This window comes from Rhinatrema bivittatum, chromosome 4 (assembly GCF_901001135.1).
Source record: "Rhinatrema bivittatum chromosome 4, aRhiBiv1.1, whole genome shotgun sequence".
Lineage (NCBI taxonomy): Eukaryota > Metazoa > Chordata > Amphibia > Gymnophiona > Rhinatrematidae > Rhinatrema > Rhinatrema bivittatum.
In genome coordinates, this window is record NC_042618.1 from 220,438,512 (window position 1) to 220,464,606 (window position 26,095).

The following is a 26,095-nucleotide window of genomic DNA, read 5'->3' on the forward strand; positions in this document are numbered from 1 at the left end:
AGTTCCAGTGATCCTTAATGACATTCTATAGGCATCTTGTTATTCATTGTTATCGACCTGTTTTCTGACAATTAGTAACTGATGTTGATTTCAATGGAAACTGTGAATGGTACTGAATTTGCAATGTAAATTGTATTATATGTTTGTGTGTTTAAATAAAGAGATATTAAAAAAAATATATGCCGATATGACAGAACTTATCATATTTATCATAAGCTATAGATTCTCCAGGAAATATTAAATTTGTAAATAAAGTTCGAACAAATGTGAGAAATTGATTAAAAAAATAAAATGCCATCCAAATAGCATACAGGTTGATGATGGCGATGAGGGTGGTCAGAAAAAGAGGAATAAGAGTGGTGACCTAGGGTGGGCAGAGGAGTGAAGGTGGCAATGGCCTGGGAATAGGAAAGATGGCAAAGGACCTTAGAGAGGGGTGTTGGTGTAACAGGAGGCAACTCTTAACTCTGGTCATACCGTAGAGCAGACCTAAAGTTAGCCAGATAAGCTTATCTGGCTATTTTTAAGACACCTGGCTTTATTCAATAGTATGGCTGCACCACTGAATATCCCTCCGGTCACTGAATATCCCTCCAGCCAGTGACTGAATATCTGTTTATTTATTTGAATATATTCTGCCTTTTCAGGCATTTCAGGTATTGACCTCTAGGTATGATAATTATTTACTCACAGTAACTACTCTAGTGCCAGCTTTGATACAGTCTCATGTCACTTGTTCTATCATATAAGCATGCAGTCAGAAAGATGTAGGATAAGCAGTCTGAAGTCAATGTCTAAGTACATACGGGCAATCATTTTTAAGAATAGATAAATCTAATGGGAAGAAAATGAGTTGTTATTAAGATGCAATAGATCATCAAACTAACTCAATAAGCATGTTTGTGATTGCAGAGAGAAAGTTGGAACATATATTTTGCAATATATCTGGACTTGGTAAATTGTTTGATATGGTGACCCATGTGAAAAACCATAATGAAACATATGGGTGGAACTAGAAGCAAACTCTGTGCAAGTGCACTCTTAAGCCAACCCGTAGAGTCACTGTTATGTGATGGTTGGCAATCTCTTCCTACAAGAGACTGTGAAAGCTCCCTCCTCAGTGCTGTCTAGTCAGTTCTGGCCCAATAAACAGGCACAAGGTAGAGGAGTCAAATCTAGGTCCCCTGCACATATTAGGGCAGAGCCATCAGGCTAGCCCCACAAATACCTTTTTTATTTTACCTATTAGTAAACAAGCAGAAAATAAATACCTTGTACACTTTGTAGGTAATGATCCTCCCCCACAATACATGCAAACACTATTAAATATCTCTTAACTGGGGACAATCCCAGATCTGGGCATCCAATGAGGATCTTTGTTGTACCATACTGCATGGTGAACTAGGATGTGGGACCAAGCATGACACCAAAACTCAATCCACTTAAACTTAAGCAAGAAATTGAACCCAAATATGCAACACCAGTAGACAACTATGTCATGTAACATGCCCCTTTATTTTCTTATTAGTCTACTTTCCAAAAGAAAAGAAGACTTATGAGATTGTTGTGTCTGTGTTTCTTAATAACTTTTGTGTTTTTGTTTCTTTTCCACACCAAATTTGCTTTTCAGGATAGCTAATCCATTCCTGCTTTCACCCCACTGTATGCAGGGGTTTGTTTTTCTTAGAGACTGCAATAGGGAAATCAGAACTACATGTCCCTGACTGCAGTTTAAAACCAAGACTGGATTACCCTGCCTTGAAAAAAATGGAGCCAGTTGGCAATCCTAGATTTAATTCTGCTACACTTTCTCAAGCACTGTAGTGGACTTGAATGCAAAAATTCCAAAGTATTCCTTATTGCATTGCCAATTTCTAGCCCAAGTTAAAATGCATTAAAGCTTTATTATATAGTACTTATCTTTATACACAACCACTTATGAGCATTTAAAAGTTTTTTGGTTTTTTAACCTTGGATTTAAATAAGATATGACATATTTTCTGCAAAGCACACTTACCACAAAAAGATGTAGTCACTAGCCTGCTTCTCTCTAGCGGCGGGGCCCATTTGCTCCACATTCCATGGCAGGCTGGGTAGGTCACGCCCTGGTAAATGTGTGTCACATGATCACTTGATTTAATATCATTTCATTTAATAGCATACAATTTCTACACCTTTTGTCATGAACTGCAAGCTGTGCAGGTTGTTTGTAACTTTCATAGGGAGGCTGAACAATAATAAAGGTCTTTAATCCATGAAGAATTTTTGCCAGAGGCACAAAAGAAGGACAAATATCAATGAATGCAGTGCCCTTAAATATTGACAGAAAAGTGCATTATTTGGTCCTGTTCCATTCAGTCCTCTGTACTATGCACAAAGTTGGATTCAGAATTCAGAGGATGGTATAAGAGGCCTAGATCTCCCTGGCACTCTCTAAATTCTCAATATAGAACTACTAAGACCACATCGTGTTTATAATTTATTTTTTTTTGACTTGGAAATTTCTTCCTGCTCCTTATTTGGGCTTCCTGCTCAATTGGATCCAGGGTTTCGATCCAGTGCCACGAGCCATCATTTACAATTACCAGGGATTTTTCTCCAACTCACTTAGCCAGCGATCATGGGTTTATAAATCTGGCTACTAGGTGTTGCCACTAAATGTTGACTATGACTCCACAGTGTCCCCAGTCCCAGACAACCCAGAGAGCAGAGGACCTGAGCCAGGAATCTAATCCAGGTCCCACCGAGCCAGCCCATAACAATAACTTTAACAACAGTTTTACTTGCGTCTCCTGAACTTCAATGAAACATTCATGTTTCTGTTTTGGAATTAATTGCTGTAATTTTGTCGCCTCATGTTAGCTCTTGGTAGCTTATGCCAAAGGAAGGCAATATGTTTGAGAACGACGTTCATAAAATCATCCTGGGGCCACTGCAGCTTCAATTTGACTCACAAGATATGAACAAAAATACCCCTGAATGGTAGCAGAAAGAAAATGAAATTATGACATCTGATCTCTCCCATAAGGGGTCTTTGATGTATATTAAAATTAGTAATAGAACTGAACCCTATGGAACACCAAGCAAAGCTATGGGCAAATCCATGCATCATAATGAGGGCACTCCCATCACACTTGCTTGAGAACTACCCTAAGGAATTAGTGACTACTGTGACTGTTGGCCTTAGACAAGATCTAGTTCAGTGGACTTCAACCCTATCCTAGGAACATACCTAATTGGTCTGATTTTCAGGATACTCATTATTGTTACGGTTCTGGCCGCGAGCACCGCAACCAGTCCCTTACCTCCGTGTTCCTGGACCTGTTCCTGCTTCACTTGGCCTAGTTCGCGGCCAGTGCGGCGGCGTCCCCGCAAGGGCCGCGCCGACGGGAAACCTCCCTCTCTAGGCACGCGCGCCACTTGGGCGCTTTTCTAGGCCGTTTCCCGCCAGTGGTGATTCCGCCCAATTCCTGACGTCAGACGCCGCACCCTTGACAAGCGGACCCTCAGTTTTTCCCTTGCAACGGGCTTACCTACCGGATCCCTGTTGCTTCGTGCCCCGGAGTGAGTTGCCCTGGAACTCGCTCCGTTCCTGCTTGCCAACTACAGTACCTGCTTGGTTCCTACCCGAGTCTTGATACAGTTCCTGCCTGGTTCCAGTACCCAAGTCCTGCTACAGTTCCTGCCTGGTTCCAATACCCGAGTCTTGCTACAGTTCCTACCTGGTTCCAGTACCCGAGTCTTGCTACAGTTCCTGCCTGGTTCCAGTATCCAAGTCCTGCTACAGTTTCAGTCAACTGTTCTAGTCTGGTTCCAGTTCCCAGTTCTGCTCATCAGTCTCAGGTCAATACAGTAAAGTGCGGCCGCGGTTACCCTGCTCCTAACCCGCTTTCTACCCACTTTTCGGCTGCGTTAGTAAAACCCGCGATACACTATCCCCTTTAACCTACTCTTACCGCGTCCTTAAATCCCCGGGTAACCCCTTCCGCCCGCGGCATGTATATTACATGTAAACGATCGAATTAGCTGTTCCCTCCCATACAGTAAAGCGCGCCCCGACTATCGCTTTTTTACCCTGTCGTTTTGCCGCGTGTTTAACCTGCTAACTTACCGCCTACCCTTACCCCTGCGTTAGAGACAGAGGTAAGGGTAGGCGGCAAACTTTCCCCCAGCCCCCGCTCACCTGCCCTGGCCGCGTCCATGGGTGCTGGTCTCTGGGGCAGCCCCAGTCCTCTCCCTTCCTCCCAAAGCAACGAAAGCGGAAAAAAAGCGAAAAAGTGAAAAAAAAAAGTTGCAAGAGAGAGAGGGGAGAGAGGACTGGCAATCCCGAGCGTCGGAGAACCGTCCACTTCCTGGTACCTGTCATTTCACAGTACTGGGCTAGTCTCGGGACGCACAAACACAGAGTTAGGTCTTTTATTATACAGCTTGTAGTATACCACCAGAGGTGGAGGTAGTGAGGTGATTCAGAAGTAGCAGGCCAGGGACCCTCGGCAGAGGGGACCCATCTCACCAAGTTGGTATAGGGAGATTCCAGTGTAGGTTTCCCAGCACGGCAAAGCTGCTGGCTGAGATAGACTGGGAATGAGATTAGTCACTAGATGGTAGCTGTAAGATTGGTGATTCCACCAGGCTGAAGTAGATGGTAACAGCAGGCACCGATGCAGGGAGAGCAGGCCCTCGAGGAGCGAGTACCTGATCCCAGTAAGGCACCTGAAAGGAAAGCAAAGGGCCCCCGAGGAGTGGGTACCCAGGTTAGAGAATACCCCGAAGGGTAAGGTAGAGCTTCCAGTGGCAGCAGGAAGTAGCAGAGTAGCGTAGACTGGACGAATCCAATCCTTGCTAATTCAATGAGCTAGCAAATAAGCGAAGGCTAAATATCTGGATGTTTTGATGTCACTCGAGGGGGACACCCCCGAGGTTCACGCCATAGCTGGAATAAAGACATGGGTAGCGCGCACGCACCCTAGGAGACCCTTGGGAGAAACATGGCGGGAGGCAACGCCATAGCCGTTCTGGGGATGCCGGAGAGAGCGGCTTGCAGACGCGGCAGTAGCCATCTTCCCAAGGCTAGCGGGGAGAGCAGAGAAAAAGGTGAGGCACAAGGGATGAAGCCATCTGAGACCGACGGACACAACACATGGCCACACAAGGTTGAGGTTGTTCCAAAACACAAATGTGGACAACTTGGCCGATGGTACACTTTCTTATAGTGCAATCCATACAGAAATGAAAATTCAACAATCAAAACACAGTCGATAATTACAGTCACTGAAAAAGCAGCACTAGAGGTTCCTTCCATCACAATCTAGCAGTGTACTCTTTAGAAATTCTCCCAAACTTGGGACTTTCCCTATATTGGTACCTGCTGGTATTAGCTCTGATTCTTTCAGTGTGAAATATCCTCTTATACCCTTTGAGGGTTCCTCCTCTGAGAATCTTCTGACAAGCTCATTCTGTGAACCTCCACTGTCGCTCCTTGGTACAGGAACTCCCTGGGGTATTTCTGCATGTCTGGCAACTTTCCTTTGCTCCAAACTGCAAATCCACCTCTTTAGGAAGATAAGGTAATCTCCACTAGAAACAAGGAGGCCAATTTTCAAAGGGTTTAGGCTCCCAATTTTAGAGTTAGGTTTCTAAATTCATCCTTTTGAAAATTTGCTAGATCTGAGTGCCTAAAAACAAGGCCCATCAAGCTTGATGGGTTTTGAGACATTGTGCTTGACTCAAATGTTCCAGATTCTCTTGATCGGTGAACAAAATGAATTTGTGTTATGCACCCTCTAGCCACGGGCGCCATGCTTCGAAAGCCAGCTTTATGCAAGCAGCTCATGATCCCCAATGATGTAATTTTGCTCTGCAGATTAAAATTTGCAGGAATAAATTTGAAGACATGGTGCATTGACTCAGGACTGCCCCTGCCCCAATGGCGGAGGCATTAACTTCCACTAGGAAAGGACGATTTGGGTCGAGATGGTGCAGACAGGACCCTTTCTGGAAGGCATCCTTCACACGATCAAAGGCTGCGACGGCCTCTAGAGGCCAATTTTGCGTGTCTAGACCTTTACGGGTCAAGGCCGTCAATGGAGCAGCCAGGGGAGAATAATGTGGGATGAAATGACGATAGTAGTTGAGGCATCCCAAAAAGCACTGGAGCGCCTTGAGGCCCACCGGCTGTGGCCAATCCCTGATTCCCTTTAGTTTAGCTGGATCCATGGAGAACCCTTGCCGGGAGATGATATACCCCAGGAAAGGTAGGCTGGATTTCTCGAACAAGCATTTGTCCAATTTCGCAAACAGATGGTTCTCACGAAAGCGCTGAAGAACAGTTCTGACATCAGCGTGATGGGTATCAAGGTCTTTGGAAAAGACGAGGATTTCATCCAGGTAAGCCATGACTTTGGTGTACAGTAGATCTCTGAAGATTTCATTCATCATTTGTTGGAATACAGCGGGCGCGTTACATAGGCCGAAGGGCATCACCAGGTATTCATAGTGCCCGTCCCGGGTATTAAAGGCAGTTTTCCAAATGTTGTCGGGACGGATTCTTACCAGGTTATAAGCTCCATGTAGATCCAGCTTTGTAAATATGGAGGCATCCTGGAGGCGAACAAATAATTCGGAAATTGATGGTAGGGGATATTTATCCTTATGGGTGATGGCGTTTAGGCCACGGTAGTCAATACACGGCCTAAGTGACCCATCTTTCTTGGTCACAAAAAAGAATCCCACCCCAGCAGGAGAAATAGATGGGCAGATGAATCCCTTCACGAGATTTTCTTGGATATATTCCATCATCACCTTCATCTTGGGCAGAGACAAAGGGTAAGTGCATCCTCGAGGAGACATGTTTCCTGGAAGGAGATCAATTGGACAATCAAACCTTCGAAGAGGCGGAAGGAGGTTGGCCTTTTGCTTGGAGAACACATCCTCAAAGGTTGCATAGGGAGCAGGTATGCCAGAAGACGTAGTAGCCAAAGGAACCACAGATGGCGGTGCCGCGGTATCACTTTCTAAAGACAGGACTGGTGGCAGTCGGGACCCCATTCCACCAGTTGCAATGAACCTCAGTTGAATTGGGGAGACTGCTTCTGTAGCCAAGGGAGTCCAAGAACTATGGGATGGATGGATTTCTCCAACACTAGCAATTCGAGTTCCTTGGTATGTAAGGTGCCAGTGTGTAGCTGGATGGGTTCCATAGTCAGGGAAATTCGGCCTGCTAACGGCTCTCCGTAGATGGAAGCAATACTTAGAGAAGTTTCAAGTGAGTGGGTCTTTATGCCTAAAAGCTGAACAAGGTCTTTGAGAATGAAATTACCTCCTGCTCCGGAATCCACCAGAGCAAGAATCGGGAAGGACCGGGAATCCCAGATCAGGGTAATGGGTACAGCTAACTGAGGGGCCGGAGAAGTTGCGCCCAAGTTCAGGACCCTTACTGAACTCGGGCAAAGGAGTTTCCTGGACGGATAGGGCAAGTCTGTAGATGGTGGTCAGGTGCTCTGCATACAGACACAGACAGGTTTGTCTCCGCCGGAGACGCTCTTCCAGTGTCACCCACCCATGACCCAACTGCATAGGCTCTTCCTCTTGGCCACCTTAGTAACACTACTGAGAGCGGGGTTGGTAATAGGAAGTGAACGGGAGTGAACCCGTAAAGGCTTCTTGGGCATCCGACTCTCCCGGTGATGCTCTTACAGATGATGGTCGATTCGGCCTGCCAGGTCTATAAGGTCCTCAAGAGAGGAAGGGAGTTCCCGTGCAGCCAACTCATCTTTCAGCTGTGAGGAGAGTCCATCCAGGTAGATAGTTCGGAGGCAGTCTTCCTGCCAAACGAGCTCAGTAGCCAAAGTCCTAAATTCGATGGTATAGTTGAAGAGACTTCTTTGACCTTGACAGAGATGTAGTAAGTTGGTGCTTGCATGGCATGTCACCCAGGATCATCAAAGGTCCGTCGAAACACAGCCACAAACTGAGTCAGTTCTTTCAACAAGGAATCCGAGCATTCCCTCAGGGAGGAAGCCCAAGCCAGTGCCTTCCCTTCAAGGCGGGATAAGATGAAGATGACCTTCGTCAATTCGTCCTGGAAGACGGAGGTCTACAGAGCAAATTGCATAGAACATTGATTAATAAACCCTCTGCAGAGTCTACAGTCACCGTTAAAGCACAGGGGCACTGGGAGAGCCAACAAGGCTAGAGGCATTGATAGAGGTGGCTGTGGATGAAGAGGAGCCGGAAGAGAAACTGGATTATTTGTGAGGGCATCAAGCCGGGGGTGGAGACGATCCATAGAGAAGGCCAATGCCTCATGAAACTGCTGCTGTTCTTATACGTTGCACGCCAGGCCTGGGATGGCCTGGAGGGCACATGGCTCCACCGAGTCCATGGCCTTTGCAACCTGTTGCATCGGAGGTGGACCCTTGGGCCAAGGTGGGGTTGACACAACCCATAGGTGAGGACCTACGGGTCCCCACCATCGGCAGGTGGAGTGGGCTGAAGGTAGAGGCCACTGGAGCTTCACCTATACCAGCCCTCGTTCCCCGTGGGTTGAGCCTTTGGGTGCCGGGGTTGGCAGGACTTAGGTGGGCCTCAAGGTTGATAGACAAGAGAGGTTGGTTCAGCCCAGAGACAGCAGTCGGTATAGTCCTATCCTGGACTGGGTACGGTACTGGAACTCATGAGCCAATGGAATGGAGATTAGCTGGAGGCACTCGAGCAAAGATAGGCTGAAGCCTAATAAGTCCACGTCCAGGGAGTAGGCTAGAAGGGCCGTCACTGACAAGCTTGGATCAGGGCCGTCGGCAAAGCGGAGGTCGTGGCAAGCAATGCAAAGTTCTGATCACGGAGAAGTCAATAGCGTAGTTAATCAAGGCAATGGTCTGATCACGGAGAAGTCAATAGCATAGTCAGGTGTAGCAGAGGTCTGGGTCTGGAGATAGGCAGTAGCGTAGTCAGGTGTAGCAGAGGTCCGGATCTGGAGATAGGCAGTAGAGTAGTCAGGCCTAGAGGAGGTCTGGGTCTGGAGATAGGCTGAAGCGTAGTCAGGCGTGGCAGAGGTCCGGGTCTGGAGATAGGCAGTAGCGTAGTCAGGTGTAGCAGAGGTCCGGATCTGGAGATAGGCAGTAGAGTAGTCAGGCCTAGAGGAGGTCTGGGTCTGGAGATAGGCTGAAGCGTAGTCAGGTGTAGCAGAGGTCTGGATCTGGGATAGGCTTTAGCATAGTCAAGCAAAGCAAATTCGATATCCGTAGAGTCAGTCCAACAAATAGACAGGGCAGGAATGAAGAAGATAGGAACCGGGAACAATGGAGGTCAGGAACAAAGAGTAGAGAGGATTCTCTTGCAGCGACGAGTACTCAAGACCTGTTGCAAAGGCAAGGCTATGGAGCGAGGCCTGAACTTAAATACACTGAAGAGCTTGACGTCATCATCCAGGGCCGCGGCCAGGTTCCTGCCGCGAGCCCTTCATAAGGATCAGAGATGCACGTGCACCTAGGGAGGGGCATGGCTAAGGTAGTGGCGACTCTCCGCGGACCACGCAGAGAGGCCAGACGAGCAATGGCATCTTGAGCTGCAGTACTGGGGACCATGACAGAGCCGGAGGCACCGGGGGCGGCCCGAGGTCGGAGCCAGCGGCCCATCGCCCCTAGTGAGGAGGAACCAGAAGCTGGAGTCTGTGTAAGAAGGTGAGGGGGCTGCGCCGCGGGTCTGCCGCAGACGGCACGCTTAACACTAGTATTAAAGAAATCATCACTTAATCCCCATAATATTGCTAATTGTAGATCTAGTTCTTCACTGTCCTTTTTGACTAAGTGTATTGAAACCGCTGTATTGAAACAATTAACTAAATATCTTGATGATCGTGCTCTCTTGGATTATTATCAGTTTAGGTTTCAGACATTTCACAGCATGGAAGCATTGTAGCTTTTGCCTCTTGATGTTATTTGAAGAAGATTTGATCAAGGTACTGAGTATATTTTAATTATGCATGACATCTCTTTAGCATTTGATACCTTAAACTATTGAATCTCGCTAGCACATCTGGTTGGTCTTGGGGTATCAGGTACTGTTCTATCCTGGTTTACTTCCTTATTGGAGGGTGGGAAATTTCAAATTTACCAAGGCACTCAGATTTCCGAATGGCATTAACTGCTACACTACTTAATATTTACCTAGCACCTGTTTGTAAGATCTTAGCCAACTTTGCTGTTGAATGTCGTATATATATATGCTGACGACATTCAACTATTTGTCCTTGTGAAGGAGTAGCCTTGCTACCCATCCTTGACCTGTGTGGGACCATGTTAAATGCCTGATCCACCTTAAATCGCTACAGAGGGAGAAAGCTCGGTGGGCAGAACCCTGATGGGCAGGAAGAGCTCTGGGGGTGAGACCCAGCTGGGCAGATTATGAGGCAAAGCCCTGCTGGGATCAGGAAGCCCCTGCATCTCCAAGAAAAGGCAGCTCCTGGAGGGAAGCAATCTGGGTATAAGAGAAGACAGCTCCTACTTACACTGCTGTCTTAACTAAAGGTGTGAGTAGTACTACTGCTGAAGGTAGGTACTCTACTGTGATTGTATGCTGAGAAGTGTAAATAAAGCTTTAATCTGTTAAGGCAAGGCTGGAGTCAGCATGGTTTCTGCCTCCAGCCTAAGAAAGTTGCTTGGTCATCCCACAGTCCTGAAAACATTACAGTTAGCGTCACATTGTTTTGCAGAAATTGAGAAGTCGATGTTGTCAAACAAATTGGCTTTACGTACTAATAAGACCAAAGCCATTATTCTTAGCAGATTTCCTAGATCTCATTTTCCTATCGAAGGTTTACATGAGGGATGCACAATTCAAATTGCTTGTCAATTAGACATTATGAAACAGATTTATCGTTTCATTTCCAATGAAAAATATTGTTAAAAATTCTTTTTATAAACTAAATTTAATACAGAAGCTACCGGCCTTTCTCACCTTCCTCGCCATCCTGCCAGGGACATTCCTCAGCTCCGCAGCAGGGCAGGAGGAGTGTCCCCAGCACTGTCCTTCCCTCTGCAGCTCTGCCTGCTGCTGGAAAACTTCTGCTCGCAGCGGAGACGCCGACGCCGCCGGCTCCTTGCACTAGGCCCCCCAGGCATGTGCCTCTCTCCACTTTCTAAAGGGCCCGCAACATGCTATGGCTGTCGGTCCTCCTCCGTGATGCCACTGCCTCAGGGGAATATTAAGCGAGACCTGACTGTCAGGACTCGCCTTGGCATCTGATCCTCACTCTTGGTGTGTTAGTGGCTTCCCGTGGTTTGGCTGTATTCCTGACTCTCTTCTTCGACCATTGCTATGCCTGATCATACTACAGATTGTCTCCTGCCTCCGACCACTGCTACGCCTGACCACGCTACAGATTGTTTCATGTCTCCGACCACTGCTTCATCTGACCACGCTGCTGGCTCCTAGCTGACCCTCTCGTCGTTCCTCTGAAGACTTCGGACAGAGGCCCACCTAAGTCCAGCCAGCCCCGGTACCCAAGGGCTCAACCTGCAGGGAACGAGGGCGGGTAGGGGCAAAGCTCCAGCCAGCCTCTGTCAATCAGCCAGCTCTGCCTACCAATGGTGGGGACCTGTGGGGCCCAACCCCTCAGGTAGCATCAACCCCACCTCGACCCAAGGGTCAACGAAACCTTTAGTACCTAACACCTATTTTTCACCTACAGATTTTCATACTAGGCTTCAGACTTTGGAGGCATTATGGTTCGGTCTACATTGGGCTCCCCACAACACTACTATCAGAGCTTTGCAAATTGTACAAAATGTAGCTGCCCATATTCTTACCGGGACAAATCTTCAAGACCATATGACCCCGGTATTGGAATTTTTGCATTGACAGCCAGCAAACTAAAGCCTGGATTTTCCATTCTTGCAGAGAATGGTGAATCCAGCGGTAACGGGGGGCGGGGGGGCGAAGGAGGGGGCAAGCCTGCGAAAACCAGCAGCGATCACACCATCGCGGTGTTATCGCTGCCAGCTTTCGCACCCAATAGCACCACCATGAAAGGTGGTGCTATTGGGCGCACTACTGGCGACGATAACGTAACTTACCTTATCGCCACCAGCGAAGATACTGCCACGTCTGCCTCCTCGCCGTCCCAACTCTGCCCCCGGCAAGCTATTGCACGCGAAAAGGGACTTTTCGCGTGCAATAGGCTTAAAAAATGACCCCCTAAAGGCCCGTTCCCCTGCTGTCTCCTGTTTCCCACCTCAGACTGCCATTGCCTCTGCAAGTCTTGGTTGGGGAGAGGTTTTGCAGGATACAGATTATTATCATTACTTTTGAGTCCCCCAAGGAGCACAATTGAAGGAGCACTACATTATAAAAATAAACTGACCAGAAGTGAAGCTGCAGAGGGACTTTTTTTCTTTTTTTTAACAAGCCTTGCCAAGCTTCCAGTTTTTACTGTGTAGCCTGCAGTGCTTGTTGAAAGAAGAAAAACAAAGAAATAAAGTCCCTCTGCGGCTTCATTGCTACTCAGTATAGTGTTCTGGCTAATAGTGCTCCAAGGGGGACCCCCTCCCCCTCTTGCTCAACCAGAGCTCCAAAGAGAAACCCCTCCCCCAGCTTTTGGTGCATGCAAGAGCCATTAATGTGGCCCTATGTAAAAAAAAAAAAGTTGTACCCACTCCTGCTGTAAACCAGGAGAAAATCCCACCCACCCTCTCCCACTAAGAATTTTCCCCCCTTGCTAAAATTCTGGGATAACTGAAAACCAAAGCTGCTAGCACAGGAGAACCAAACTGCAGTCATCCAGGTCTACAAACCAATCTGGCTTTCAGGATATCCCTAATGAATAAGCATGAGATAGATTCACATGAACTACTGCAACTATATGCAGACTTATTGCAAGCATTTTCATTAGGGATAGCCTGAAAACTATGCAGGTTTTATGCCCTTAGGTAATGCAATTTCTCACCCCTAAACTAGCAGCTTTCCTATTGCTAGGATAATTTCTGTTCAGGATCAAAGTGACCAATACACCAACAGAATTTAAAACCCTTATTATAAGAGTCAAATAAAGTCCTTCTAAATTCAGGATACTTAGATTAGAAAAGGTTTCAAATGGGCCTATAATGTAGTCACAAACGTAGGTGGTATTATACAGAATCTAACAAATGATAGATGTCTGTTTAATATTCAGTAGATAAAATCTGTTAGTAAACCAAAATGCTTACCTCTACAAGACCCTGTAGAATTCTTACAAACATAACACATCCATAATGCACCCGTGCAGCAGATGGAATCAGCATGTTAAGAGTTGATGTTAAGAAAATAGCTGCTCCAAATACCCTGTAGGAAGACAGCACACTATTAGTCAATTATAGAACTGAGCAAGATTTCAAATGCAATTGTACAGAATTTAGAAAAACAAAAAATACTAGACTTTTAGAAGATGAAATCAAAAGTATCACGACTATCTGCTCTAAAGAAAAATACTGTATTTACTTTTTAGCACATATCAAAACTGATTTCCTGCAATTCATAAATCTGTTTGCAAGTCAGTGACTTACGAGCATTTATTAGTTTACATTGTTTCTTCCTCTGTCTAGCTCAGATTTAATTCATTAATTAATTTAATCAATTTATATCCCACCTAGTTAAGATATGAAAAAGGGTCTTGTAACTTATTCCCCTAATTGGAAAGTACATGCTACATAGTAGGTGGGGATAAAAAGGCAGCCATGGTAACGATAGAAATTCAGGGGTCCCCCCCCCCCCCTTTCCCTTGGAAATTCCATGGGAGAGGAGGAAAGAGTCGTTTGGAGTCTGAAGGTGGCAAAGCAATGTGTCAAGAAATTGGCTAAGGCTAAAGCAGAGCTTCCCAAACTTTTATCCAATGTGATCCAATTTTAGCACTTGAAAATTCACACAACTCCAGATGACCAAAACAAATTAGTAGGGATGCAGTCCCCCTCCAACAATCACTCCACTCTCTCCCTTACTGCACTCCAGTTGATCCTCTCTCCTGAACCTCCACCCTCTCTAGTCAGTCTTCTCTCTCAACCTCCACCCTTTCAAAGGACATCCTCCCCTCTAGTGGGCCCCTTCTCAATTTCTGTTCCTTCAGTTGATCCCTTCTTACATCTCCCAGATGCTCTCACCTACCCAGCCCATCCACTCTCTCTTATCCCCTACAACCTTTTTCACATTCCCACAGTTGATCTTTTCTCATCCTTAGCCTTTCTTTTAAAAGCCAACTGATCCTCTGTCATTCCCTCCCTGTCATCCCATCCCCGCCTCACTCTCATCCTCCATCCTCACTCACATATCCCTCCCCCAACTGATCGCCTCTTACACCCAGCTACTCTTACATCCCTCAGTTGATCTTCTGTTATTTCCCTCTTCAGCTGATCCAAACCTCAAACATCTCCTGCATCTGATCCCTTCCTTCCCACAACCCCTTTTCCAAACATCTCTCTGGCCAGGGTCAGTGACAACATTTGGACCCCAGGCCAAAGGTGGATGACAATGACGAGAAGAGAGGAAAGGTCAATGACAAGGACAACATTTTTCTCCTGGGTAAGTTCAGTGATGAGTGAGGAGAGAGGAACAGTTGCAATCTCCACTGGCCCCATGCAGAGTCAGAACTCCCCCCTCCTCCTCCTCAAGCAATGACGGTGATCTGCAAGCAGCAGCACCTTTAGTAATGAAAGTCAGCGCGGGGCTTGTGACCCAGTGCAAGTTCCTGGACCCTGCAAATAGCCCTAAACCCCCTTTTATGCAGGGCTTCCTGTTACCACATAAACTCATGCAAGGGCAGGGCTACTGCAGGGCCTGAGATTGTATTCTGGCTCACAGTTCCCCTGTTGACTTCTACTACTAAAGCTGATTCCAGTTAAGGCACTTGTGACCCCAGTTGAAGGTTTTTTGACCCTATTTGGGGTCCTGACACACAGTTTGCGAAGCCCTGGGCTGCTTCGAAACAGAAATAACCAGCAGGAAAATGGAGGTGATAAGGTCCCTGTGCAGGTCCTTGGTGAGGCCTCTTCTGAAGTACTGTTTACAGTTCTAGAGACCGTATCTCAAACAGGATAGAGAAAGCATGTAAGCAGTCCAGAGAAAGGTGACCAAAATGGTGTGAGGTCTGCATCAAAAGCCATATGAGATGAGACTGAAGGACCTAAATATGTATCCCCCGGAGGAGAGAAGGGACCGGGGGGGGGGGGGGGGGGACACACATGATACATAGTGACATAGTAATACTCATACCTGGGAACATTTAAGTTCTGCTTACCCTGAGATTTCTCAAGATTAGCAGGGGGAAGGGGAAGAGCAGGGGGGGGAGGGGAAGGGCAGGTACAGCAACACACCACATGTTCTCTCTTCCCTCCCCAAGAAACAACAACAAGCATTCTTTACCACGGGTCTAGAGAGGGCCGGGGGGGGGGGGTTTAGGTAGGGGAAGGGGAGGGAATGGGCAGCGCGCGCAGGGCTCAGCGCGCGCAAGTTGCACAAATGTGCACCCCCCTTGCGCGCGCCGACCACGGATTTTATAAGATACGCGTGGCTACGCGCGTATCTTATAAAATCCAGCGTACTTTTGCTCGCGCCTGGTGCACGAACAAAAGTACGCGTGCGCGTATGTTTTTAAAATCTACCTCAGCATGATTAAGGGGTAGTAAAAGCCGCATCAGCAACTTACCCCCATGTTTATTTGTCCCCCAAACCGTCAGGCCGATGCAATAAAACGTGCGGGAGAGCCAGCGCTCCAAGGAGAGCACCTGCTCTCCTGACGCGTGCCCAGGCACCTCTCCTGGGCGCTCGATTTTGTATTTAAATTAGGGCCTGTGCTAATAAGGAGGCTGTCAGTTGTTCCGACAACCGACGCTTAATTTTACCGGTGTCAGTTATCGAACCTGCTGACAGTCACAGTTCGGAAAACGGACGCAGGCAAAATTGAGTATCTGTTTTCAAACCCACTGACTGTAGAGCAGATTTTTTTTTTTTTGTTGCTTCCGACTTAATACTGCTATGATATTAAGTCTGAGGGTGTACAGAAAAGCAGTTTTTTTCTGCTTTTCTGTACATTTTCCTGGTGCTTTCTATGGTTAACGCCTGCCCTTGGGCAGATGTTAATTTCTGAGAGTAAAATGTGTGACTTGGCTGCACATTTTACTTTCAGTATTCTGGGGTAATAACTAATAGGTTATTAGTTTCATGGTGGTTGGCCACGAGTTTTCCAAGTGCTATTACCCCTTACAGTATAACGGGTAATAATAGCGCATCTAAAATGCACAGCCAAATGGGGGCTAAACTCCTATAGAAATCACTCCTATAGAAATAACCGCCAGTTCTTATTTACTTAACCCTATTCTGTAGACGTAAACTTTTCATGAAGACTGCAATCTGTAAGCACCCGTATTTATTATAAGAATTTGTATTTACTATTTATATTTATTATTTAGCTATTAACATTGTTCTGTTACCACTTGGTACTATTTCTCTCCTTTACCTCAAACTCTAAGTTCCTACTAAGTTAGCCATGTTATTTATACCCAATCGTTGGATGTAATTGTATATTTGTTTAATTGTTCAATCTGTTTGATGTAATTTTCTGTTCCTTGTTCTGTGTAAACCGAGGTGGTATGCACTAGTGCATGAACTCTGGTATATAAAAGCCTTTAAATAAATAAATAAATAAATAAACGGTGCACGCGGCCAAGCGCACCGTTCTGTATTGGCCTGCGCAAATGTCAGGGCCCTTGTTGGTTGCTTTTCCCCTTTTCCCATCATTTACTATGTTATTATGTAACTCTGAGAAGAATAAACTAAAAACTATTGGCTGAAAGACTGTGCCATTGGCTGAACTGAGCCATTGGCTGAACATCCATGACATCCTAAGGTCATTACTTTCTCAGGGGATGCACTTTTATAACTAACTCATCTCTGGGAGCCTATTAGACTTAATTTTGAAATTTAGACTTTTGAATAATGGACCTTTATCTCAGAATTAGCTAAGCGATACATTACCAATTCATCCCTGTATCCAGGAACAGAAAGGGATCCAGTACTAATGAGATTTATTAACTAATCACAGTTATCTAGAAAAAAAAAAATATGCCTCTTTGTTCTCGTGACCAGAGAGAGAGAAAGGGCCAAAGACCATGAACTAATGCTTGACTTGCAGACAGTTTGAACTGAGAGGGAGTTGAACTGAGAGGGAGAACAAAAGGAAAGCAGTTTCTTTAAGAAGAAAGTTTTCCTAGCCAATTTTTACACGAAATCTCTTATTCAGGGTAGAGATGAGTCTTGAGTGTAATAACTGAAACAACTATAGTCTTCTGTTGTTTTGTAGGGAGGGCAAGTAAAGTAATTTTTAGATGATCTTTGATTTTATTTTAATTCTATTGTGTTCCGCGGCTGCGGACAACCGCGGTCGCACCCCCCTAACTGACCACGACGGCGACCCGCCGCAGCAGCATCAGGAGAGAATCCTATGGTCTGGTGCCCATTGTTGCCACGCGCCCGCGCGGGCCTCCCGGTTGACCGCCGGGCTGGGAGCCATCCCTGCTCCTCCTGCATGGCATCAGGCAGCTTCCCCTCCGTGGCCGAAATCCAAGATGGCCACCACCATCTTAGGCACGAGGCCGCGTCTCCTCACCAGATTTAAAGGGACCTGGAAACAGCTGTAGGTAGTTAAAGGGACCTGGTCCCTTTAACTACCTACAGCTGTTTCCAATGAGCCAGAGCAAAGGAAGTATAAAAGGAGGCTTTCTCTGCTCATTCCTTGACTTGGCAACACTTCGGTTAGTCAAGTCTGCTTGCTTCGGTGAGTCTTCTTGTGTTTCGGACCCTTGCTTCTTGGTTCCTGTTTCGTCTCAGTGATTCCTGGTTCCTGACTTTGGATTGGCAAGCGGTGATTCCTGGTGTGTGACTTCGGACTGGCAAGCAGCGATCCCTTGGTGTGTGACCTTGGACTGGTAAGCGACGACCCTCTGGCACTTGACCTTGTACTTCTTCTGGGCCATCGTCTCCAAGGGCCCACCTAAGTCCCAGCGGCCCGGGTCTCTATGGGCTTCTCCCGGGGGGACCGCGGGCTTCCAGGAGTGAAGCTCCAGTTAGCTCTTGCACCAATCTCATGACCCCTTGACCTCTCAAAGGTCCACCTAAGTCCCAGCAGCCCGGGTTCCTACGGGCTCCTCCCGGGGGACCGTGGGCTTCCAGTGGCGAAGACTCAGTTGCCTCCTCGACGTCACGACTCCTCGTCTGCCTCCACAGCCATCTCAATCTCCTGTGCCGAGGGTCTGCTGGTCGCATCTTCTGTTCTGCCTCGCCACCTGACGGGAGAACCTACAGACCCACCTCCTAAGGTATACCATCTTCCCGTCAGTCCAAGGGTTCACAAGCCTGAGCATAACAGATTGCCAAATCCATGAACCCGGCGGAGGCATCAGATGTTCCGGGAATGGCCCAGCATCTGATGGACCAACAAAAGACCCTGGATGCCCTTGTCTCTGCATTGGAGGGCCTCAACCAGCGCTTCGAGGCATTGGGGCCCATGAACCCCACTCTGCCGTCCACGCCTGTGGTTTCCGGGGATCGTCCAGTAATCCACCTGCCTACACCGTCACGCTTCTCAGGGGAACCCCGGGCCTGCAGAGGTTTCATTAACCAGTGCAACATGCACTTCTGCCTGCAGTCGGCCCTTTTTCCCGATGACGCTACCAAGACCACCTTTATTCTCTCTCTCCTTGAAGGGAAGGCCCTGGAGTGGGCTTCCCCCCTATGGGAATGGGATGATCCTGTTCTGAGCAATCTGAGGGAGTTCTGGGAGCTCTTCCAGATGAGCTTCGGTGATCCCACTCAGGAGGTTTCCACCGGGCCCAAACTGCTTCAACTATGCCAAGGTTCAAGGACATTGGCCAAATTCGCCATAGATTTCCGGACCCTTTCTTCGGAGCTCGGCTGGGGCCTCAACTGTCTATGAAACATCTTCCTTCAGGGGCTTAGCCCCAGAATTAAGGATGAACTCGTGAGCCGGGAACTACCTAGGTCCTTGAACGCCCTTATCAATCTGGCAGGACGTATAGATCGGCGCCACCAAGAGCACCGCCAAGAGGCCCAGATGACACCGAAAGCCATAACTCCTTCCAGGCGCCCTCAACGCTTGCCTTCTCCCAAGGGTAGATCAGGAATCTCCCGAACACTGGCCGAAGAGCCCATGGAATTTACCCTGAATTCTCATGTCTCCACCTCCACGGGTTCATCACCCTTCAAGCTGGTCTACGGATGTCAACCCTTGCCTCCACTACCACTTCCACTGTCTGTCGCCTCCCCAGCAGCACATGCAACTGTCCAAGAGTTACATCAACTGTGGCAAAATATGCAACAGCTGCTGGAGAAAGCCGCTCAGAGATCTAAAAAGGCTTTTGACGCCCATCACCGTGCTGCACCCAAGTTTCAACCTGGAGATAAAGTTCGGCTCAACACCAAGTTCCTTCGCCTTAAGCTGCCCTCTGCTTGTTTTGCTCCTAAATTCATTGGACCATTTCCAGTGGTACATAGTCTGGGGCCTGTTACCTATCGGTTGCAACTGCCATCATCACTTAAAATACACAATGCTTTTCACATCTCTACTCAAGCCTCTGATTCTCTCCGAATTCTCCAAGGGGTCCCCAGATCCTGTCCCAGTGTCTTCAGAGGCTGTCACATACCAAATTCGCAAAGTCTCAGATATCTGAAAGCATGGTCAGAGATGGGAATACCTCCTGTCATGGGAGGGATTTGGTCCTGAGGAGAACAGCTGGGAACCCATGGCTAACATCCTTGACAAGGATCTTCTTCAGCAGTTCCATGCCGACCACCCTCACAAACCCAAACCCCCGGGGAGGGGTCTTAAGAGGGGAGTACTGTTATGCCTGTCGGTCGCAGATGGCTGTGACCATGAGTACTCACAGCTTGTTCTGCTTTCCTACCCTCCCCAGGTCTCCTCGCTGCACGGGCCTCTCTGCATCACCGCGTTCCACGGGCCTCCTCATGGAGGCATGGACGCCATTACTTCCGGCTCCGATGTCGGGTCCTCCTAGGCGCGTGCGTCACAAGTCCCGCCTTTGAAGCCACGTCGGCGGGAACCCCTGGGGTGTCTCCTGTTGATGATTTCATCGGACTCCGGTATTTAAGCTCCTGCTTTGCCCCCAGCAAGCTGACTTGGCAACAAGTTCCGTATGAGTCCTACGCCTGTCTTGTTCCTGAGACGCCGCTCTTGCTTGTATTGTGGACCCTGTCTGGCACCTGCTCCTCAGAGGTCAGTGTGCACTCTACAGGGACCTATTCCCTGGCCTACCCCACTCCTTAGGCTGGCCCCATGCCTCTTGGGTTCCATCTAGCTTCCTGCTCTACCTTGGTTCTCCTTGGGAACTACTGCAGCGACTTGTGAGTTCTCAGCTGGTCTTCCCAGCTCCTCGGGGTTGCGCCGTATCCTTCAAAGACTGTTCGCACCTTCCCTCTCCTCGGGCCGTGCTCACCTACTCCAAGACCACACTGAGCTTCCCCGCTCCTCGGGGCTTGCTCCTTGTGATTCTACAATTGACAGCTGTCCCGCTCCACGGGCCTGTTTCTCCATTACTCAGCCAGTTACCCTCCGATCTCCAGGTACCTGTCTACGTGAGCCACTGGACTTGGGCTCGGGCTCTCCGCCCCGGGGGGTTCGCCTACACTTTCTCTCTCTACGTCCACTGCACTGTGGCTCCACCCCTCAGGCTGCACCACTGGAGAATATCCTGCTTGGCTATTCGGCGCCCATCATCCCGTGATCTGCCTGGTGCCCTCTCTCTTCAATCTCTCCAAGTGCCATCTACAGACTGCTACCCTACGGGGGTCATCTCCTGGTCTCTGGGGCTCTCCCCTCAACTGTGCACAGAGCTTCCCTACACTCCAACACCTCGCTTCCTGATGGTGTGGACCTGTGGGGCTCATCCCCACAGACTGTATCAACTCGCACCTCGGGCCAAGGGACACATACACACTAATCATAACACTATGATCAAGAATCACCACAGTTAGAGCCGACCATCTCAAATTAAAGCTTTTCCTTACTGACAGCTGGTCTATTGGACTGGAAGTGCAGAAAAATACATTGTATTGATAGTATAAAATACCTGGATAAAGTTGTTAAAAAAAATAACTTGACTGTCCTGATAAATGAGATCTTTCCAAGTACTATGAGAAACTAGGCGGCCATAGACCAACACGATTCGACTGCAGGAGGTCGTTCCGGACCCCCGCTGGACTTTTGGCAAGTCTTGTGGGGGTCAGGAGGCCCCCCCAAGCTGGCCAAAAGTCCCTGGGGGTCCAGCGGGGGTCCGGAAAATGATCTCCTGCCGCAAATCGTTTTCCGTACGGAAAATGGCGCCGGCAGGAGATCGACTGCAGGAGGTCGTTCAGCGGGGAACCAGAACCCCCGCTGAATGACCTCCTGAAGTCGATCTCCTGCCGGCGCCATTTTCCGTACGGAAAACGATTTGCGGCAGGAGATCATTTTCCGGACCCCCGCTGGACCCCCAGGGACTTTTGGCCAGCTTGGGGGGGCCTCCTGACCCCCACAAGACTTGCCAAAAGTCCAGCGGGGGTCCGGAACGACTTCCTGCAGTCGAATCGTGTTGGTCTATGGCCGCCGCCATTTTGCACCGCCATTTTGAAAAATGGCGCCGGCTGAAGACAACACGATTCAATTGCAGGAGGCCGTTCCGGACCGCTGCCGTTCCGGACCACCGCTGGACCCCCAGGTAATTTAAGGCATTTGGGGGGGGTTCGGGAGGGTGAGGGATTTAATTTAAAGGGTCGGGGTGGGTTTTAGAGGGTTTTAGTGTGCCGGCTCACGATTTTCACGATTTTCACGATACTTTAAACACCCAAACGGCAACAATACGATTCCCTCCTCCTCCCAGCCGAAATCGATCGTTAAGACGATCGAGGACACGATTCACATCTCTATGAGAAACCATGCACCTAACTTATCGCAGATTTTTCTGACAGAATGAGAAAAAATATTTGACAAACCAGCTCTATTGTAACTAGTATTCAAAGCAGTCCTTATGATAGAAAAGCAAGTTGTAATATTGGAAGAGCAAAAGCATTCTCAGAAAATCTGAATTGCAGATTCATGAAGAAAGAGAGACCATTTCATTACATTTACAAAGAAAACATAAATATTTGAGGCATAGCTAAAAAGTCAGTAAAACAGAAATGATTTTGTTTCATTCAGACAACACTTTGCTATACTGTTTTCCCTTTAGTGCAATTAGTGGTTGTAGGAAGTAAATGTTGTGGTTTCTAAAATCATGATGCATTGGTTTCTTGAAGAGCTATTTCATGCACAGTCAAATGCTAATGCTGTCCATCAGCAAGCCGGAATTCAATGAAGAACAATCACTGGAGGGACACCAAATGTCTGGTTATATGAATCAATCAAGTTCAAAGCTGAATAAAGCAAATTTGTAACCAGTTTTCATAATTACATAAGTGCTTTGTAGTTTGCTTGAAAATCGACATCACTCCATAAAATTCAGCATTCTATAAACTACAGTACTTGGGATGTGGTGAAGAAGGCAAGAACTAATGCAAAATATATGCTCTTTGTATTAGCACATAAAACATTAAAACAAGGCCTTCCTGATAAAAATTTAAGATGACTAAAGCAAATAGACTGGATTAAAGCCTATTAGAAATAATGACCAGTAACAATCACTCATACAAACTCATCTATGCTAACTTAAAAACATTAATTGAAATGGTTAGATCTGTCTCAGGTCAATAGTATATCCAATACCTTATCCTTTTCAATATGAAGAACTCTTTTCCCTTCAACAGTATTCCCTACCCTTCCAAATTTAATGGATGAGCCCTTGTTGTAAGCAGGGCTAGATTTAAAATTGTTGCAAGCGCGGAGGTGTGGTTGCTATCTCAAGGGAGCTTGTGAACCCTTGGATCATGGCGTGGCTCAGAGAGGAGCCCCTAAACACATCATGAGAGGTGAGTGAGTATAGGCATGGGCGGAGCAGGAACAAAACTGGACTGAAGACAAGGCAAGGAACGTCTGGAACAGGAGCAAGGCAAGCTCAGCCCTCCACTGGACCTACATGCATCAAGGAGACCCAGCAATGCAATGCTGGTCTCGAGAGTAGCCCTCCGGCCACTCAATAGCCCTTCCGGACCCACCGCTTGGGAACGACAAGTGCATGAGGCCAGACGGAGGCTGAGGGCAGGAACAAGGTGAGACAAGAACTAGAAGACTCAGACGAAGACTCAGGATACTTGGAGGACTCAGACGAAGACTCAGGATACTTGGAGGACTCAGACGTAGACTCAAGATACTCAGAGGACTCAGACATGGTTTCAGGATATTCGGAAGACTCAGACATGATTTCAGGTTACTTGGAAGACTCGGACAAGGTTTCAGGATACTTGGAGGTCTCAGGCAAGGATTCAGGATTCAAGAGAAAGTACTGAGTGAGTGCTGCATCACAGTGTGCCCTACACAGCCGCACATGGCTGGTCACAGACCATGCCGAAGGCGAAGCAGACTCCAGACGAAGCAGTGGAACTTGAAGCCAGGACACGACAAAGATTCAGGAGAGGCCTGCACCAGGGTGCACCCTACACAGCCGCCTGTGGCTGGCTGTGGACCACGCTGAAGTGGAGCAGGTTTTGGCAGAGTCCTTGGGCATGGACGGAAGCAGGCACAAGGAACTCTGAAGACTGGGACAGGATTCTAGACTCATGATTCAGAAGCTTGGCATTAAAAACAGGAGCCTTCCAGAGGCTTGCACTACAGATGAGAAGGTAGGCCTTGTGCCACGAGGTGCCCTACACAGCCCCCCCATGGGCTGGTCATGGACCATGACGGTGGCATGCCAGGAAAGGTGAACAAAGGAACCTGGAAGCTGGACAAAGAGCTGGATATGAGGATGACAGAATCAGGACAGGAACATCGGAGACATCTGGATTCCGGGACCTCCGGAACATCAGGACATCGGTACATCAGGACATATGGACACAGAGCATCAGGAGCACCAGACAGTTAATTTTAGTTTCTTTTAGGTTTTAAGATTTATGAAATGTTATTTTATTTTATTTTTAGTTATTTTTTTAACAAATGTATCTTTTATTGCTGTTTTAAATGCTTTTATGGTATTTATAATTGAATAGTATTTCTTTTAATTGAATGTTTTTTAAATGCTTTTAAAGGGGCATTTATAGTTAATTTGTACATCGATGTGATAATTAATTTTAAACGTTGGTATAGAAAACCAGTAAATAAATAAATCAGGAACAAGGAACAAACGACGAAGGAGCTCCAATGAGAAACAAGACCAGGAACATCAGGACGAAGGAGGCCAGGAACATCGGAACGAAGGAGCTCGAATGAGAAACAAGACCAGGAACATCAGGACGAAGGAGGCCAGGAACATCAAAGACAAGGAACAAAGAGCCATCAAGACACTGGAAGACCCACAGAGGACCTGGACCAGAAGGAAGACCACAGACCACTGTGAAGACCAGATCCAAAGGCACTGAAGGAATGAACCAGAGCCCTTTTATAGGGCTGAACCAGGCAAAGACTGATGATGTCATTGGTTGGGGCCGCGGGGCTTTTCCCGCCTCTGGCCCTTTAAATCCGCTGAAGAGGTGCACGCCCACGCCTAGAGAAGGCCAGGAGGCAGGCTGCATCAGCGGCGTCCCTGCTGCGTGGAAGAGGGAGCAGGCAGCAGCAGCAGCAGCAGCAGCTTCCTGCAGCTCGACGAGAGGATCCCGGTGGTGGCTCGTGGCCTCGAAGATGAATGTCTGCAGCACATGGACGCGAAGAGGCGGAGTCCCGCCAGTGGCGCTACACCACGGAGGCACCGGCCGGGGAACAGGCCTCCAGCAGCAGCGGTAGGTGGAGGGCCTGTCCGTGGGATGTGATCCGCGGGCAGGGTCACAACAAAATTATGGTACCCTTAGGCAGAGGACATGGGGAAGGGATTTTTCTCCTGGAAATCACAGAGCAGTGGGGGAGGTCCCAGTTTTTTGGCGCCTTCATAATTTGGTGCCAAAGGCACTTGACTGTGCCTAAATCCAGCTGTGTGTTATGGTTTTGAGGTGTTTAAGTGGATTCTTGGGTACTGTGGAGATGACCACGCCCACGGGGAGGAGCCCCGTGAGGAACCACAGTACTAGGCTAGACTCGGGACGCACAAACACAGAGATTGATCTGTTATTATACAGCTAATGTATACCACCAGAGGTGGCAGTAGTGAGGTGATCCAGAGGTAGCAGTCCAGGGACCCTCGACAGAGGGGACCCGTCTCACAGAGATAGTATAGGGAGATACGGATGCAGGTTCCCAGTGCAGCAGAGCTGTAGATGAGACAGACTGAGAATGTTAGATCAGTGGTTCTCAACCTTTTTTCTGTCGGGACACACCTGACAGATGGTTCTCACATGCGTGACACACTGACCCATGATCGTCACGGGGCTAGATGTAAAAGTACAGTTTGCATCCACGGGAACCCCCCTGACCCACAATAATGGATGTAAAGCAGAATTATGACATTCCCCATACAACTCACCCTACAAAAAATATATTCTGGTTCTGGTGTCATCTCAGTAACAGAAACTCAAACTCCTTCTACTTCCAGGCTCAATAGCCCTACTTATGAAAAGACAGCAGTTTACCACCAATGCATGTCCTCTTGAGAAAACACAACAAATAAGACTGATAAAATGCTTACATGCTAGTAAAATATCTCATCTCGATAACAGACACAGAACCGACCTAACATACACCCAGGATCTGTAGTACTGCACATAAACTAATCCGCACACAGTTACACCTGTATTATGGAATGCACTCAACCAGTAACAACCCTATCTATGAAAAGGCAACACTACAAATATTAAATCAGGCCCTTAAAACCAATATACCTCTTATTAGGAAAACAGAACTAGCAAGCAGCTATAGATCCCCACACAGAAATAATTGTAAAACTATACTAATAAGCAGAATAAATGTCTCAAAACAGCTATGAACAGAATAACATCCAACAATTAAAAACTCATAAAAACTTTTAAAAATTCTCCAAACACC

At 47.6% G+C, this 26,095-nt stretch overlaps 1 protein-coding gene across 1 annotated transcript in view; it reads right to left on the reverse strand.

Moving 5' to 3' along the window:
- SLC17A8 (solute carrier family 17 member 8) overlaps positions 1-26,095 on the reverse strand; it is a 174,352-nt gene that overhangs the window by 65,667 nt on the left and 82,590 nt on the right. Inside the window, exons 5-6 of the mRNA XM_029597476.1 lie at positions 13,203-13,317; positions 2,018-2,105 (exon numbers count right to left, since the gene is read on the reverse strand). Coding sequence (XP_029453336.1) covers positions 2,018-2,105; positions 13,203-13,317 — 203 coding nt within the window. The remainder of the gene's footprint in view (positions 1-2,017; positions 2,106-13,202; positions 13,318-26,095) is intronic.